Here is a 19,103-nt window from a genome sequence, read left to right on the forward strand (position 1 = left end):
CCCAGGTCGAAAAGAGGGACATTTAACGATCAAAGAGGGACAGAGGGACTTGGATCAAAAAGAGGGACTGTCCCTCCAAAAGATGGAGACTTGTGAGGCATGATGTAGAGTGTGACGATTAGTGGTGGGGAGGGGGTTGTCATTGCACAGAAGAGGTTGTGTGTGGGATGGTATCAGTCGCCCCCCAAGAACATCCTTGTCTTCTCCATTGTTTATGGGCAACAGGTATATGAAGATACACTACTCTATGTCTGAAGGAGCTTCTTCATCCCCAGAGCAGTCCACACTGGAGTCGGTGGATTTGTTCCATAATATCTCAGCTGACATTTTCCCCTCATAGATATTTACAGTTGCTTCCTCACTGGATTCTTCCTTATTGCTAAAACTAAGAAAAGTTTCAATCCTTGTATTACCCTTCCACTTCCCAGCTATAGAGTACAAGCCAAGAGTGCCATCTTCAAAGCCTATGCAGACCATCCCATCATCATCTGATACTGTCATGGCACAAGGCATTTTCCCAAGGTGACAATGGGCGACTTGTCTTCCATTGACGACTTCTATTACATTAAGAGTTGGGTTCTCATGGAAATCGCAGTCACATTGGTTCATAGGGTCATTGTGAAGGACATAAATGAGGTACTGACCATTGCTGGTCAAATGTTGATATAAAATAGTGGTAGGGTTATGCAAGACACAATGTTTGTGGGCAGCAGTACGTACAACGTTGACTTCCCCACCCAACGTGATAATTAGGATGTCTCCATCAGATGAGACTTCAAAGAAACAACCAAGGATTGGCAGTGGAATGGAGACCGTGGAGAAGTGGCAGAAGGTTTCCTCTACTATGTTCCAGGTATAAATTTCAGCACTGGAGGTCAACAAGACAATGAAGTCTGGATTGCTACGCACACATTGAAATGCTACAATGGAGTCCTGGTCATGAGTGGAGCTGAACTCTCTACTGACAGAACCAGACCATAAACTGATTGCTAAAAGTCTATTGTCATTGAGGCCTACAACAAATGTTCTCTCATCAGTAATGATAGCCTGGTTAAGTGGTGTACATATTTTGCACACTGTAGTCCCACTTTTGGGCTTCCATACTCTAGAAATTCCATCTTTACACAATGTGACCACAAAATTACTGTTCGGAACGATGAGCAACTGGGATACAAGGTTACATTGGATGCAATGTCTATTGATTCCCGTATCCGTTTCCCAGACGTAAAGTTCTGAAATGGTCGATGTTATAAGAAACTCACCATGGGAGGTTACACAGATATTTTCAACGGGATTCCTATGCCTGAATAGGGCCTTTATTTTTGAACTAGGAACATTCCATTGACAAACCACATCTGAACCATCTGATGTGTAGGCATTGCCTTCCGCAGAGCAAAGGATTATCGATCTTACTGGTCTTCCCGTCTTGGAGTAAGCTGTTGGACTGGCAATAGCTTCCAAATCCCACAATAATATGGAATTACTCCTAGTTATTGCCCTCAGTAAATTCAGCTGAAGGCTCTTGGTAAGTTGCGTGACTTCTCCCGATGGAATATCAATCACGGAAATACATTGTCCGCTTTTTATGCTCCAAACCAAGAGCGATGGGACATTCTTCAGAACTGCAAAGACCTGTTCTCCACTCTTGGAAAGAACACAAGAACTGAATTTGTCTTTATGAGGAGGTCTGAAGCTACTTTTCTTCAATGTTAACATTTCCCACACATCCAGAGTTGTCAACTTGCATATTAGTAGATACTTAGAGGAAAATTCTGTAGATATCACCTCGGTGTAGACTTCATCTGAATAATGTTCATCCAAAAGTTCAGGCTTAGAAGGATCTGCTATGCTCCAAATCCTGAGATGTCCCATCACATCGATGATGTACACATCTGATTGATGTATGTATACATCACGTATACCAATCTCTGAAGTGTCCATCTGCAACGTAATTTTTTCTGATAAAAAATTAACATCCAAAATAAAAATTTCAGCAGTTTGACCTATAACAATATTGTCCCCACTACCAACACAAGCAAAATAAGTGATATTTTGGGAAAAAGTGACTTCTTTTTGAAGATCACCAGAATGAATGTCGTAAATGCTAAACACTGGAGAATTCTTAAAACACACAAATAACATTGATTGAGATAAATAATGATAGAAAGTCAGCTTGGCTTCTTCATCAGTACCACATATTTCAATGAGGAAAGTCCAAGAAGAGCAATCAAGGAGGACAATTGACTTTTGTGTGGTGGAAAACGCCAGATGTAGACCCTTGTTGTCCAGAGTAGCAGTAATAACTTCCATATCCTTTGGTTGCTGATATACCAAAGCTGTTTTTTCTCTTCTGCTCCAAGTATAAATCCTTCCATCCTGAAGTACCACTAGTAGTTGAGATCTTGCTGCCATCTCCAAGATGGTAACAACGTTTGATGACACTTGGAACTCAACTTTAGTAGGGGGCAGTTTGATTTGGGCTGAATTCAGGATGATCAGGAAGGAATTTTTCATGGCCTCACTAAATATTTGTCTAGCAAACCTCAAAAGGCAAGGATAAAGAAAGACAAGGGGCACGACGTTGGACTGGATAATCATATTAAAGCCATTGGGATTATCATTCAGGAGGCAGCTTAATTCTTTGAGCATGGCATAGATGAGGTAGATTTCTTTTCTCTCCATTATTGCCGCTGCTTCTTCTACTGTACGAATCAACAAATTTATGTGACCGGTGCTTAAGAGGGTCTTGTAATATGGCAACACCATCAGTATATCCTTATAGAGATTGTCCAATTTCCCACTTTCTTTCAGGTGATAAGGAAGGTCAGTGGCCTTTCGTATGTTGGCCATAAATTGGTAATTGAAAGACCACGGTTGAGATGGAAGTTGACGGTCAACATAAATTTTGTTAAGTCTGTTGACAATGCTAGAAAAGGATTTTAAGTGCTTTTCTTTTGGTTGAAGGTTGTTTGCTTGACTTATAGATATTGACTTAGCTCTTCTATTTGCCCAACGGCCCCAAAAATAGTCACACATACTTGCATGTAATTTATGAATTACCTCTTGACTTTGGAGATATCGTTGAGATACTACCTGCTGGTAAAGTCCATTTGTCCACCATAATAATCTGTATCCGGTAACAACTCTATAGGCAATGCAGTCCTTCAGGTCATGTAAGATATTTGCAATGAGCCAGTCTGGTGCTCTCAACATGCCCACATTGTCATGGACATGGTAAAGTTGAGTGAGGGCCATGTCATCGGCTGACAATACATCAATGAGCTCAACTTCTCCAATCCCAGATCTAGACAATGTGATATAGCTCAACATCCTGGAAATAAACTCATCTCCATACTTCCTTTCAAGTTTTTGCAAAAAGTTTTCAATCGACTGATAAGCATTTTCCCCAAGGGGTTGACTATCGAGATCTTGGTGGGATTTCCATTCCTTGACTACCTTAAAGAGCAAAAGCATTTGCAAGGGAGAAGTGTGGCTTCCCAAGGATCTGTTGACATAAACTTGTTGACCTGAAGTGATTTTCCTTTGGTTATTCAAAAGTTTCATCTTCAGATGGTCATTGCATTCCTTTCTGGTTGGCTTCATGTGAAGATACAGAACCTGGTCTCCATGGCTGCATTGGTTTTGGTTTGTGTGAGTGTTCTCAGTTACAGATAAAATTATCCTTGTGAACTGTGGAAGAGAAGGTGGCAACCACCAAAAAAGTTCTGGATTGCAGCAATGTTTCAGGTTCTCCACACCATCCAGTATCAGGATGAGTGGTCTTTGCTTAGAAGATACTGAAAGAAGGTCACTAAGGTATTCCACCAACATCACAATGTCATCAATATAGGCCGGCGTGTGGATCTGGTAAATATTGGCTAATTGTTCACATAGTCCCATTATCAAGCTGCTAAGAGTCAAAAGTTCACCAAATGAGGGCACAAAGCGAATGACGACTGTTGGGTCCCGGTCTCCAAGCCATAAGCGTACCTGAAAGAAGAAACAAATTTAGAGGTGGAAGTGGCACCCATAATTTCAAGATTTGGGCCACCATTAGGAGGGCACTGGAGAACTTAGGAAGGAACACAAATCAATACAGGATAAACATGCAAATTCCAAAAAAATGGTTCTCTGGTCAGGTTTTATCACATAACCCAGTACTTCATAGTGGAAGTGCCAACTCCGTGCCATGAAGTCATACACACCACCCCTCGGGGGCCCAGAGTATTTTTTATTTTTTTTTGTCATCCCTGTGAACAAGGGACAGGAGAGGTTGGGTCTGAACCCATGGGAAAACATTTGAGAAGAAGTTGCTGCCCCACTAATGGTGCTGTATAGAGAATTGGCATCCTGTTTCCATGACATTGCTGTGCAGATAGAGTCCTTAACAGGTTTTCAACATCTAATAGTAAAGTGGCCTGGACCAACCTTTACTGGGCCCTCTGTAGGGGCCATTTAGAAGCCATATGGGAGACCTGTAGAACATATGCTCTTGGGGTTTTTCAATATAGTGATGAGGATTGCCTACGACAGGTGGACCACTTATGTAATGTAGATGTAAGAGGAGCCACACAGGAATGTAGATGGGAGAGGCTCCACCTGTGGAATGTAGATGGAAAGGGTCACATGTAAAATTGAAATCAGAGAAAGACCACGCATGAAAATTTGGTAGGCCATGTATGAAATGTGGCTGGGAGAGTGGCTACAAAGAAAATGTAAATGAAAATGGACCACATGTGGAATGTAAATGGGAGAGGGACCGCATATGGAATATGGAAGGAGAGGGTCATGTATGAACTGTAGAAAGGAGAGGGACCACATGTGAAATTTGGAAGGGACAGTAATCATTTATTGACTGTAGATAGAGGAGGGACCACGTATGAAATTTAGAAGAGAGGGGCCACGTGTGGAATGTAGATGGAAGAGGGAACACATATGGAAGGGATAGGGGTCATATATGAACTGTAGAAGGACCACATGGAAAGGATAGGGGTCACGTATGGACTGCAGATGGGAGAGGTTCCATTTATGAAATATGGATGGGAGAAATGCCATGCATGGAATGTAGATTGCGGAGTTTCCTCGTAAGTAGGGTAAATGTGACGTGGCTGTTGTCCATATCTGATATCTGGATGTTCAGAGGGTGACAATGGTTGACGACTTATGACTTCACTCAACAAGGCTTCTTGAGCACAGATGAATATCTGCCTCAAGCCCCTTATAAGAAGCAGTCAGTCAGTACATTACCTTCTTCCCACAAGATGCCAGAAGAAGCGTCTTTCCGCAGCCTGGTTCTCCAGACACGACCAGCAGTTTCCGGGACTTATCATACAGTATATACGTTCTTATACTGTCTTCCTCTCTGAACTCATGTTCCTGCAGGTCTGAATACATTGTACATAAGGAGAGGTGATTGAGAACATCCTCAGAGCCATTCCTCAGGGGCCCAGGACATCTACGGGCACATCTGTCAATCATCTTCACCATATCTCCGTAGAACTGTCTGCACAGTCCCTCTGCATAGACTTGCTCTTTCTCTTCCGTGTAGCCCACCTTGATGTCACATGTTGTAATGGTGCTGTAGACTTGGAGACCCTCGGTATAGGACATTGCCGGAATGAAGACGTCTCTGAGATGGCACAGCCTGGAGTAGCCCTCAGATGGTCCTCTCTCCGATGTCTCTGCTTTTTCTCTATGTTTCTGGATTGACTTAAAGGGCACCTTGTGTATGTAGCAGATGCTTCTCTCCAGGTCACGGACTGGACCATTTTGTAGAGCGAATAAAAGTTCGTCTTCCAGGGCTAAAAAAAATGAATAAATAACATTTTAATAATCGTTGTGGGCTCAGCTTTCAGACTTTCACAAATGAAAACTCTTGAGCATTTCTGGCTGCCTGACAACTCTGTTAATCAGAATGTCGTTGTCACAATGTATCCTTAGCAGCCATCACACCATACACAGTCATCATCACAGATCTCACTTCAGACATAGGGTATAATGGAAAGATTTCCTCCTGTTCTGTGTTTTTGACTCGTACCTGGTTTTGGCTCAAAATAACTGATGGAAATAACTGACGTGTAAACTTGGCCTACCCTTTAAGGACCCATGACGTAGCTGTACGTCATGGGTCCGGTCCCTAAACATGGCGCCCGCTCACTCGTGCAGCGTGCACCTAAGCCGCGGGGTCTCTGCTATTTTAAATAGCAGAGACCCGTGGTACATGTATGTGATCAGCCTTAAGGCTGATCGCATACATCTTACCTTTCAGATGCCGTGGTCAAATGTGACCACGGCATCTGCGCAGACCGGAACCGGAAGTTGCACGCTTCCGGTCCAGTAACAGCGCTCCCCGGCAGAGATTGGGGAGCCTGTTACCCTGCGCTAATTGACCAGAGCCTCAAGCAGGCATCTGTGTCAATTAGATGTATATACCAATACAGGCCACCAGGTGGCAGGCTTGTATTGGTATAGTGCAAAAGAAGTCTTTACTGATGAATATTTACCCATTAATAAAGACTATGGGCAATCAAATGATTGCCAGTTATTGTCACCCAAGGTGACACCGCCTCCGGACCGCCTAACGCAGGATCGCGTTCCGGAGGCGGCTGACTAAGGCACAATCGCGCATCTACGCGTCATCTCGCAAGAGGCGAGATTTCCTGTGAACGCGCGCACACAGGCGCGCGCGTTCACAGGAACTGCAGGTAATCGAGTGGATCTGCAGCCTGCCAGCGGCGATCATTCGCTGGCAGGCTGTAGATCCGATTTTTTTAACCCCTTAAAGGTATATTAGACACTGTTTTGATAACAGTGTCTAATATACCTGCTACCTGGTCCTCTGGTGGTCCCTTTTGCTTGGATCGACCACCAGAGGACACAGGCAGCTCAGTAATAAGTAGCACCAAACACCACACTACACCCCCCCCTGTCACTTATTAACCCCTTATTAACCCCTGATCACCCCATATAGACTCCCTGATCACCCCCTGTCATTGATCACCCCCCTGTAAGGCTCCATTCAGACGTCCATATGTGTTTTGCGGATCCACGGATCCGCGGATCCGCAAAACACATACGGACGTCTGAATGGAGCCTTACAGGGGGGTGATCACCCTATATAGACTCCCTGATCACCCCCCTGTAAGACTCCATTCAGACGTCAGTATGTGTTTAGCGGATCCGCGGACCCACGGATCAACGGATCCGCGGATCCGCAAAACACATACGGACGTCTGAATGGAGCTTTACAGGGGGGTGATCACCCCATATAGACTCCCTGATCACCCCCCTGTCATTGATCACCCCCCTGTAAGGCTCCATTCAGACGTCCGTATGTGTTTTGCGGATCCACGGATCCGCAAAACACAGGACACCGCGGATCCGCAAAACACGGACACCGTCAATGTGCTTTCCGCATTTTGCGGATCCGCACATTGCCAGAACTATATAGAAAATGCCTTTTCTTGTCCGCAATTGTGTTCGCCCGATCAGGCCTGATCTTGTGCCCACACTTGCGTTCAGTCCGCCCCACCGCAGTGACAGAATTTTTTTTTTCTGATCACTGCAAAAACACTGTAAAATCGCTGCGGCGCTATAAAAAGATCACTTTTGAGGGGCATGGCGAGTTCATAGAAGATTTTTTATTTTCTTTTGTCACAAGTTAGCGGAAATTGTTGTTTTTTTTTGTTTTTGTTTTTTTTTCTTACAAAGTCTCATATTCCACTAACTTGTGACAAAAAATAAAATCTCACATGAACTCACCGTACCCCTCACGGAATCCAAATGCGTAAAATTTTTTAGACATTTATATTCCAGACTTCTTCTCACACTTTAGGGCCCCTAGAATGCCAGGGCAGTATTAATACCCCACAAGTGACCCCTTTTCGGAAAGAAGACACCCCAAGGTATTCACTGAGGGGCATATTGATACCATGAAAGATTGAACTTTTTGTCACAAGTTAGCGGAAAGGGAGACTTTGTGAGAAAAAAACAAAAAAAATCAATTTCCGCTAACTTGTGCCAAAAAAAAATAACTTCTATGAACTCGCCATGCCCCTCACGGAATACCTTGGGGTGTCTTCTTTCCAAAATGGGGTCACATGTGGGTATTTATACTGCCCTGGCATTTTAGGGACCCTAAAGCGTGAGAAGAAGTCTGGAATCCAAATGTCTAAAAATGCCCTCCTAAAAGGAATTTGGGCCCCTTTGCGCACCTAGGCTGCAAAAAAGTGTCACACATCTGGTATCGCTGTACTCAGGAGAAGTTGGGCAATGTGTTTTGGGGTGTCTTTTCACATATACCCATGCTGGGTGAGAGAAATATCTCTAAAATGACAACTTTGTATAATAAAATTGGAAAAGTTGACTTTTACAGAGATATTTCTCTCACCCAGCATGGGTATATGTAAAAAGACACCCCAAAACACATTGCCCTACTTCTCCTGAGTACGGCGCTACCACATGTGTGACATTTTTTTGCAGCCTAGGTGCACAAAGGGGCCCAAATTCTAAAGAGCACCTTTAGGATTTCACAGGGCATTTTTTACACATTTGAATTTCAAACTACTTCTCACGCATTAGGTCCCCTAAAATGCCAGGGCAGTATAACTACCCCACAAGTGACCCCATTTTGGAAAGAAGACACCCCAAGGTATTTCGTGATGGGCATAGTGAGTTCATGGAAGTTTTTATTTTTTGTCACAAGTTAGTGGAATATGAGACTTTGTAAGAAAAAAATAAATATAAAATCATCATTTTCCACTAACTTGTGACAAAAAATAAAAAGTTCTATGAACTCACTATGCCCATCAGCGAATACCTTAGGGTGTCTACTTTCCGAAATGGGGTCATTTGTGGGGTGTTTGTACTGTCTGGCCATTGTAGAACCTCAGGAAACATGACAGGTGCTCAGGAAGTCAGAGCTGCTTCAAAATGCGGAAATTCACATTTTTGTACCATAGTTTGTAAACGCTATAACTTTTACCCAAACCAATAAAAATACACTTATTGCATTTTTTTTATCAAAGACATGTAGAACAATAAATTTAGAGAAAAATTTATATAGAAATCTATTTAAAAAAAAAATATTTACAACTGAAAGTGAAAAATGTCATTTTTTTGCAGAAATTTTGGTAAATTTCGATTAATAACAAAAAAAGTAAAAATGTCAGCAGCAATGAAATACCACCAAATGAAAGCTCTATTAGTGAGAAGAAAAGGAGGTAAAATTCATTTGGGTGGTAAGTTGCAAGAGCAATAAACCGTGAAAGTAGTGTAGGTCAGAAGTGTAAAAAGTGGTCTGGTCATTAAGGGGGTTTAAGCTAGGGGGGCTGAGGTGGTTAAAAAAAGGAAAGAAAAAAAATAAGTCTTTACAAATATAAAAAAATTCATAAAAAAAACTAAAAGTTCAAATCACCCCCCTTTCCTTAAAATAAAAATACTTAACCAATAAAAAGAAAATAAACATCATGGGCATCGCCACATGCGAAAACGTCCATACTATTAAAATATAACTATATTAATGGCATACAGCAAATGGCGTAGCGGGAAAAAAAATAAAAACAGCCAATTTGCAATTTTTTGTCATTTCAACTACCCAATAATTTTTTAAATAAAAAGTGATTAAAAAGTCGTACACACTTAAAATTGGTATCACTAAAAAGAACAGATTGTCCCGCAAAAAATGAGCCCTCACACAGCCCCGTACACATAAATGCTAAAATGTTATAGGGGTCAGAATATGGTTATGAAAATTTTTTCAGTATTAAAACGCAAGAAAAATTATACAAGTGTGGTATCGTTGGAACCGTACTGACCTGGAGAATGAAGATCACAGGTCATTTTTACCGCATAGTGTACAGTGTAAAAAATAAAAACCTTTATCAGAATTTGGAATTTTTTTCCCGCTTCCTACTACATGGTATGCAACCATAAATGGTGCCATTAGAAAGTACAACGTGTCCCGCAAAAAATAAGGCTCATAAGGCTATGTGAATGGAAAAATAAAAAAGTTAGGACTATGTGAAGGCGGGGATGGAAAAACGAAAACGCAAAAATGGAAAATCCCAGGGTCCTCAGATAGTAAACAAGTGCAGTTCTAAATATCAACCACATGGTGGCGATAGAGCTCTTTTTATGAGTAGCTTCCAACATTTTATAACTTACATTTATTTAGTACAAAAATATGACTTTTACCTGATGTCACATACTTCTGTGCCTGCACCTCTCCCAGAATCCCCCTCTGCACACATAATGGAACAATCATACGCAAGATCTGTCTGATTTCCTGAGAAGCCGCATACACCAAGTCACGGTTATCTGTCATCTGCAGACAAACACAAGCCATATGGTGGTGGTATACAATATAGCATATTGTACTAATGAGGAAAACACAAAAGAAAGTGATCACATAAACATCATAGGCATAATTACAGTTCAAATAACACTCCTAATTCTACTGTTCAATGTTTTACCTATAGACGGCAGTATAATTGTAGTAAAATTTATGTATGTAGGAGGCAGTATTATAGTAGTTATATTCTTGTACATAGGATCAGTATTATATTAGTTATAATCTTGTACATAGGAGCAGTATTATATTAGTTATATTCTTGTACATAGGAGCAGTATTATAGTAGTTATATTCTTGTACATAGGAGCAGTATTATAGCAGTTATATTCATGTACATAGGAGCAGTATTATAGTAGTTATATTCTTGTACATAGGAGCAGTATTATAGTAGTTCTATTCTTGTACATAGGAGCAGTATTATAGTAGTTATATTCTTGTACATAAGAGCAGTATTATAGTAGTTATAGTCTTGTACATAGGAGCAGTATTATAGTAGTTATATTCTTGTACATAGGAGCAGTATTATAGTAGTTATATTCTTGTACATACGAGGCAGTATTATAGTAGTTATATTCTTGTACATAGGAGCAGTATTATAGTAGTTATATTCTTGTACATAGGAGCAGTATTATAGTAGTTATATTCTTGTACATAGGAGGCAGTATTATAGTAGTTATATTCTTGTACATAGGAGCAGTATTATAGTAGTTATATTCTTGTATATAGGAGCAGTATTATAGTAGTTATATTCTTGTACATAGGAGCAGTATTATAGTAGTTATATTCTTGTACATAGGAGCAGTATTATAGTAGTTATATTCTTGTACATAGGAGCAGTATTATAGTAGTTATATTCTTGTACATAGGAGCAGTATTACGGTAGTTATATTCTTGTACATAGGAGGCAGTATTATAGTAGTTATATTCTTGTACATAGGAGCAGTATTATAGTAGTTATATTCTTGTACATAGGAGGCAGTATTATAGTAGTTATATTCTTGTACATAGAAGGCAGTATTGTAGTAGTTACATCCTTGTACATAGGAGCAGTATTATAGTAGTTATATTCTTGTACATAGGAGAAGTATTATAGTAGTTATATTCTTGTACATAGGAGCAGTATTATAGTAGTTATATCCTTGTCCATAGGAGCAGTATTATAGTAGTTATATTCTTGTACATAGGAGCAGTATTATAGTAGTTATATTCTTGTACATAGGAGGCAGTATTATAGTAGTTATATGCTTGTATATAGGAGCAGTATTATAGTAGTTATATTCTTGTACATAGGAGCAGTATTATAGTAGTTATATTCTTGTACATAGGAGCAGTATTATAGTAGTTATATTCTTGTACATAGGAGGCAGTATTATAGTAGTTATATTCTTGTACATAGGAGGCAGTATTATAGTAGTTATATTCTTGTACATAGGAGCAGTATTATAGTAGTTATATTCTTGTACATAGGAGCAGTATTATAGTAGTTATATTCTTGTACATAGGAGCTGTATTATAGTAGTTATATTCTTGTACATAGGAGGCAGTATTATAGTAGTTATATTCTTGTACATAGGAGGCAGTATTATAGTAGTTATATTCTTGTACATAGGAGCAGTATTATAGTAGTTATATTCTTGTACATAGGAGGCAGTATTATAGTAGTTATATTCTTGTACATAGGAGGCAGTATTATAGTAGTTATATTCCTGTACATAGGAGCAGTATTATAGTAGTTATATTCTTGTACATAGGAGCAGTATTATAGTAGTTATATTCTTGTACATAGGAGGCAGTATTATAGTAGTTATATTCCTGTACATAGGAGGCAGTATTATAGTAGTTATATTCTTGTACATAGGAGCAGTATTATAGTAGTTATAGTCTTGTACATAGGAGGCAGTATTATAGAAGTTATATTCTTGTACATAGGAGGCAGTATTATAGTAGTTATATTCTTGTACATAGGAGGCAGTATTATAGTAGTTATATTCTTGTACATAGGAGGCAGTATTATAGTAGTTATATTCTTGTACATAGGAGGCAGTATTATAGTAGTTATATTCTTGTACATAGGAGCAGTATTATAGTAGTTATATTCTTGTACATAGGAGGCAGTATTATAGTAGTTATATTCTTGTACATAGGAGGCAGTATTATAGTAGTTATATTCTTGTACATAGGAGCAGTATTATAGTAGTTATATTCTTGTACATAGGCGGTAGCTTTCATAGTATAGTAAGAGTGTTCTTTGAGATCTACAGGTTGCAGACCACAAACCTATAGTAATAATGTATTTCACAATAATCTGAGAAATGTTATTATTAAACCTTCATTGTTCTTTGGTATTTGCAACATCAGCTATACAGAAGACAACGAGAAATGCACAGGATTGCAATAATTCTTCATGACTTCCTATGAAAAAATGTGACTCCTGTTTGTCTATGAAGACCTAGTTTGGGAGCTAGATGCCTCAGGTATATATGTATATATGTATATATATATATATATATATATATGTATATATGACTTCAATCTTCCTGATTTAAACTGGAAAACCAAAATAGCTAGTTCTGCCAAGAGTACAGATATTCTAAATTCCCTACTGGGATTATCTCTACAGCAAGTAGTGGAGGAGCCAACCCGGAAGGAGGCCATTTTAGATTTAGTACTCACAAATGGGAATTTGGGATCTGATATTACTGTAGGGGAAAGCTTGGGATCTAGTGATCACTAGTCAGTGTGGTTTACTATAAGTACAGTGACTGAGTCACACCACACAAAAACAAAAGTTTTAGATTTTAGAAAAACTGACTTTTCTAAAATTAGATTAGTGGTATACGAGTCCCTATCAGATTGGAACAGTTTCATTGGAGTCCAGGAGAAATGGGACTACTTACAAGTGGCACTATTGAAGGCAACAGAAAATTGCATTAGACTTGTCAGTAAAAGCAAAAAAAGGAAGAGACCACTGTGGTACTCAGCAGAAGTGGCCAAAATCATTAAAAACAAAAAGATAGCATTTAGGAATTATAAAAAAAAAACTAAACGAGGATGACAGACAAATTTACAAGATTAGGCAGAGAGAGGCCAAACAAGTTATAAGAGCTTCTAAAGCACAGGCAGAAGAGAAATTAGCTCAGTCAGGGAAAAAGACGATAAGGCATTCTTCAGATACATAAATGAAAAAAGGAAACTAAAACAAGGAATTACAAAATAAAAAATAAAAGAAGGAAGGTATATGGAAGAAGATAAGTGCCTCAATGAATACTTCTGTTCAGTCTTTACAAAGGAAAATGAAGGAGAAGGACCTCAGTTAGGAAGGAAGACTAATGAATCTTTTGATGCATCTGTCTACAGAGGAAGAGGTTCTAAGTCAGCTGTCTAAAATCAATACAAATAAGTCACAGGGGCCTGATGGGATACACCCAAAGCTATTAAAAGAGCTCAGCGGCGAACTAGCAAAACCATTAACAGATTTATTTAACCAATCACTGGCAACAGGAGTCGTCCCAGAAGATTGGAAATTAGCAAATGTTGTGCCCATTCACAAGAAAGGTAGTAGGGAGGAATCGGGCAACTATTGGCCAGTAAGCCTGACATCAATAGTGGGTAAATTAATGGAAACCATACTTAAGGAGAGGATTGTGGAACATCTAAAATCCCATGGATTGAAAGATGAAAAACAGCATGGGTTTACTTCAGGGAGATCATGTCAAACTAATCTTATTGATTTTTTTGATTGGGTGACTAAAACAATAGATGGCGGAGGTGCAGTAGACATCGCTTATCTAGACTTCAGTAAGGCTTTTGATACTGTCCCACACAGAAGGCTTATCAATAAAGTGCAGTCTTTGGGCTTGGACTCCCATATTGTTGAATGGATTAGGCAGTGGCTGAGGGACAGGCAACAGAGGGTTGTAGTCAACGGAGTATATTCAGACCAAGGTCTTGTTACCAGTGGGGTACTTCAGGGATCTGTTCTGGGACCCATATTGTTTAATATCTTTATCAGCAAAATTGCAGAAGGCCTCGATGGTAAGGTGTGTCTTTTTGCTGATGACACAAAGATTTGTAACAGGGTTGATGTTCCTGGAGGGATACACCAAATGGAAAAGGATTTAGGAAAACTAGAGGAATGGTCAAAAATATGGCAACTAAAATTGAATGTGGATAAGTGCAAGATAATGCACCTGGGGCGTAAAAACCCAAGAGCAGAATATAAAATCAGTGATACAGTCCTAACCTCAGTATCTGAGGAAAGGGATTTAGGGGGTCATTATTTCAGAAGACTTAAAGGTAGGCAGACAATGTCATAGAGCAGCAGGAGATGCCAGCAGAATGCTGGGGTGTATAGGGAGAGGCATTACTAGTAGACAGAGGGAGGCGCTCATGCCGCTCTACAGAGACTAGTGAGACCTCACTTGGAGTATTGTGCTCAGTACTGGAGACCATATCTCCAGAAGGATATAGATACTCTAGAGAGAGTTCAGAGAAGAGCTACTAAACTAGTACATGGATTGCAGGATAAAAATTACCAGGAAAGATTAAAGGACCTTAACATGTATAGCTTGGAAGAAAGACGAGACAGAGGGGATATGAGAGAAACTGCTAAATACATAAAGGGAATCAACAAGGTAAAAGAGGAGAGAACATTTAAAAGAAGACAAACTGCTACAAGAGGACATAGTTTTAAATTAGAGGGGCAAAGGTTTAAAAGTAATATCAGGAAGTATTACTTTACTGAGAGAGTAGTGGATGCATGGAATAGTCTTCCTGCAGAAGTGGCAGCTGCAAATACAGTGAAGGAGGTTAAGCATGCATGGGATAGGCATAAGGCTATCCTTCATATAAGATAGGGCCAGGGGCTATCCATAGTATTCAGTATATTGGGCAGACTGGATGGGCCAAATGGTTCTTATCTGCCGACACATTCTATGTTTCTATGTTTCTATGATTAAGACTGCATGTAGTGGTTGAAACATGTAAGTGATGGAGCCTGTCCCTATTAAAGTTAGCTATTTTACTGAACGCTGACTCAGATTGCCAACATTTTGTATATAAATACAATGTCAGTACCTGCCCTAGATCCCATTTTAACTCTTCCCCTTTATACAGCAGAGTATATGCCGGTGGGATGGCATTTTCATCTAGGAGGTACCAGGTCTGGAGAACTCTTGTGCAGACTTCATGTTCCTCCGCGATGTGAAGAATCTTCTCAAACTCTTCACACTCAATCTCTGCAGGTAGACAGGATTGTCCGTATTCTTCTCCTAGGAGAGCCTGTGGAACAGAACATGGTATCCAGATGTTGTACATGCTACATAGGCAGGTGCCCAGGTCACTACAGATATGGGAAAGTAGGAATTTCTCAGGGCCTTAAAAAAATTACTTTCTTTCCACATAAAATACTGGAGAAGGCAGTGACACAAGTATGAGGTACATGTATGTACAGGAGAAACTGTATTAAAATGACTCTGTCAGGTCTTCATCTTAGGGCAGTTTTAGAATACAGGTGGGTGGGGTGAGATAGGAATATATAGTTTTCTATTATTTCAAATGGTATTTTTATGTTACAAACTGTACTAATAAAGAAAGCCTTTGAGTCTAGTTCCTCCTCCCGCTCATAGAGGAAGCCTGTGAATCCTGCTTTCGCTTTCACTCAAAAAAGCCTGTGAGTCCTGATTTCCTGCCCACTCATAGAGAACGTCTGTGAGTACTTCTTCTCCCACTCACTCATAGAGAAAGCCTGTGAGTCCTGCTTCCCCCTCCACTCATAGAGAAAGCCTGTGATTCCTGCTTCCCCCTCCACTCATAGAGAAAGCCTGTGAGTCCTGCTTCCACCTCCACCCATAGAGAAAGCCTGTGAGTCCTGTTTCCCCCACTCACACATAGAGAAAGCCTGTGAGTCCTGCTTCCCCCTCCACTCATAGAGAAAGCCTGTGAGTCCTGCTTCCTCCTCCACTCATAGAGAAAGCCTGTGAATCCTGCTTCCTCCTCCACTCATAGAGAAAGCCTGTGAATCCTGTTTCCCTCTCCACTTATAGAGAAAGCCTGTGAGTCCTGATTCCTCCTCCACTCATAGAGAAAGCCTGTGAGTCCTGCTTCCTCCTCCACTCATAGAGAAAGCCTGTGAATCCTGCTTCCCCCTCCACTCATAGAGAAAGCCTGTGAGTCCTGCTTCCCCCTCCACTCATAGAGAAAGCCTGTGAGTCCTGCTTCCCCCTCCACACATAGAGAAAGCCTGTGAGTCCTGCTTCCCCCTCCACTCATAGAGAAAGCCTGTGAGTACTGCTTCCCCCTCTACTCATAGAGAAAGCCTGGGAGTCCTGCTTCCCCTCCACTCATAGAGAAAGCCTGTGAGTCCTGCTTCCCCCTCCACCCATAGAGAAAGCCTGTGAGTCCTGCTTCCTCCTCCACTCATAGAGAAAGCCTGTGAGTCCTGCTTCCTGCTCCACTCATAGAGAAAGCCTGTGAATCATGTTTCCCTCTCCACTCATAGAGAAAGCCTGTGAGTCCTGCTTCCTCCTCCACTCATAGAGAAAGCCTGTGAGTCCTGCTTCCTGCTCCACTCATAGAGAAAGCCTGTGAATCATGTTTCCCTCTCCACTCATAGAGAAAGCCTGTGAGTCCTGCTTCCTCCTCCACTCATAGAGAAAGCCTGTGAGTCCTGCTTCCCCCTCCACTCATAGAGAAAGCCTGTGAGTCCTGCTTCCTCCTCCACTCATAGAGAAAGCCTGTGAGTCCTGCTTCCTCCTCCACTCATAGAGAAAGCCTGTGAGTCCTGCTTCCTCCTCCACTCATAGAGAAAGCCTGTGAGTCCTGCTTCCTCCTCCACTCATAGAGAAAGCCTGTGAATCCTGCTTCCCCCTCCACTCATAGAGAAAGCCTGTGAGTCCTGCTTCCCCCTTCACTCATAGAGAAAGCCTGTGAGTCCTGCTTCCCCCTCCACACATAGAGAAAGCCTGTGAGTCCTGCTTCCCCCTCTACTCATAGAGAAAGCCTGTGAGTCCTATTTCCCCCTACACTCATAGAGAAAGCCTGGGAGTCCTGCTTCCCCCTCCACTCATAGAGAAAGCCTATGAGCCCTGCTTCCCCCTCTACTCATAGAGAAAGACTGTGAGTCCTATTTCCCCCTCCACTCATAGAGAAAGCCTGTGAGTCCTGCTTCCCCCTCCACACATAGAGAAAGCCTGTGAGTCCTGCTTCCCCCTCCACTCATAGAGAAAGCCTGTGAGTCCTGCTTCCCTCTCCACACATAGAGAAAGCCTGTGAGTCCTGCTTCCCCCTCCACTCATAGAGAAAGCCTGTGAGTCCTGCTCCCCCCTCCACTCATAGAGAAAGCCTGGGAGTCCTGCTTCCCCCTCCACTCATAGAGAAAGCCTATGAGTCCTGCTTCCCCCTCTACTCATAGAGAAAGACTGTGAGTCCTGCTTCCCCCTCTACTCATAGAGAAAGCCTGTGAGTCCTATTTCCCCCTCCACTCATAGAGAAAGCCTGGGAGTCCTGCTTCCCCCTCCACTCATAGAGAAAGCCTATGAGTCCTGCTTCCCCCTCTACTCATAGAGAAAGACTGTGAGTCCTATTTCCCCCTCCACTCAGAGAAAGCCTGTGAGTCCTGCTTCCCCCTCCACACATAGAGAAAGCCTGTGAGTCCTGCTTCCCCCTCCACTCATAGAGAAAGCCTGTGAGTCCTGCTTCCCTCTCCACACATACAGAAAGCCTGTGAGTCCTGCTTCCCCCTCTACTCATAGAGAAAGCCTGTGAGTCCTATTTCCCCCTCCACTCATAGAGAAAGCCTGGGAGTCCTGCTTCCCCCTCCACTCATAGAGAAAGCCTATGAGTCCTGCTTCCCCCTCTACTCATAGAGAAAGACTGTGAGTCCTATTTCCCCCTCCACTCATAGAGAAAGCCTGTGAGTCCTGCTTCCCCCTCCACACATAGAGAAAGCCTGTGAGTCCTGCTTCCCCCTCCACTCATAGAGAAAGCCTGTGAGTCCTGCTTCCCCCTCCACACATAGAGAAAGCCTGTGAGTCCTGCTTCCCCCTCCACTCATAGAGAAAGCCTGTGAGTCCTGCTCCCCCCTCCACTCATAGAGAAAGCCTGTGAATCCTGCTTCCCCCTCCACTCATAGAGAAAGCCTGTGAATCCTGTTTCCCCCTCCACTCATAGAGAAAGCCTGTGAGTCCTGCTTCCCCCTCCACACATAGAGAAAGCCTGTGAGTCCTGCTTCCCCCTCTACTAATAGAGAAAGCCTGTGAGTCCTATTTCCCCCTCCACTCATAGAGAAAGCCTGTGAGTCCTGCTTCCCCCTCCACACATAGAGAAAGCCTGTGAGTCCTGCTTCCCCCTCTACTAATAGAGAAAGCCTGTGAGTCCTATTTCCCCCTCCACTCATAGAGAAAGCCTGGGAGTCCTGCTTCCCCCTCCACTCATAGAGAAAGCCTATGAGTCCTGCTTCCCCCTCTACTCATAGAGAAAGACTGTGAGTCCTATTTCCCCCTCCACTCATAGAGAAAGCCTGTGAGTCCTGCTTCCCCCTCCACACATAGAGAAAGCCTGTGAGTCCTGCTCCCCCCTCCACACATAGAGAAAGCCTGTGAGTCCTGCTTCCCCCTCCACACATAGAGAAAGCCTGTGAGTCCTGCTTCCCCCTCCACTCATAGAGAAAGCCTGTGAGTCCTGCTTCCCTCTCCACACATAGAGAAAGCCTGTGAGTCCTGCTTCCCCCTCCACACATAGAGAAAGCCTGTGA

At 41.9% G+C, this 19,103-nt stretch overlaps 1 protein-coding gene across 1 annotated transcript in view; it reads right to left on the reverse strand.

Moving 5' to 3' along the window:
- Positions 1-240: 240 nt before the first annotated feature.
- The window catches only part of LOC120994041 (NACHT and WD repeat domain-containing protein 2-like), a 28,821-nt gene continuing 9,958 nt past the window's right edge, over positions 241-19,103 (reverse strand). The window contains exons 4-7 of the mRNA XM_040422503.1: positions 15,428-15,631; positions 10,195-10,324; positions 5,248-5,801; positions 241-3,990 (exon numbers count right to left, since the gene is read on the reverse strand). Coding sequence (XP_040278437.1) covers positions 241-3,990; positions 5,248-5,801; positions 10,195-10,324; positions 15,428-15,631 — 4,638 coding nt within the window. The remainder of the gene's footprint in view (positions 3,991-5,247; positions 5,802-10,194; positions 10,325-15,427; positions 15,632-19,103) is intronic.

The sequence above is a fragment of the Bufo bufo genome, chromosome 3, assembly GCF_905171765.1.
Source record: "Bufo bufo chromosome 3, aBufBuf1.1, whole genome shotgun sequence".
Lineage (NCBI taxonomy): Eukaryota > Metazoa > Chordata > Amphibia > Anura > Bufonidae > Bufo > Bufo bufo.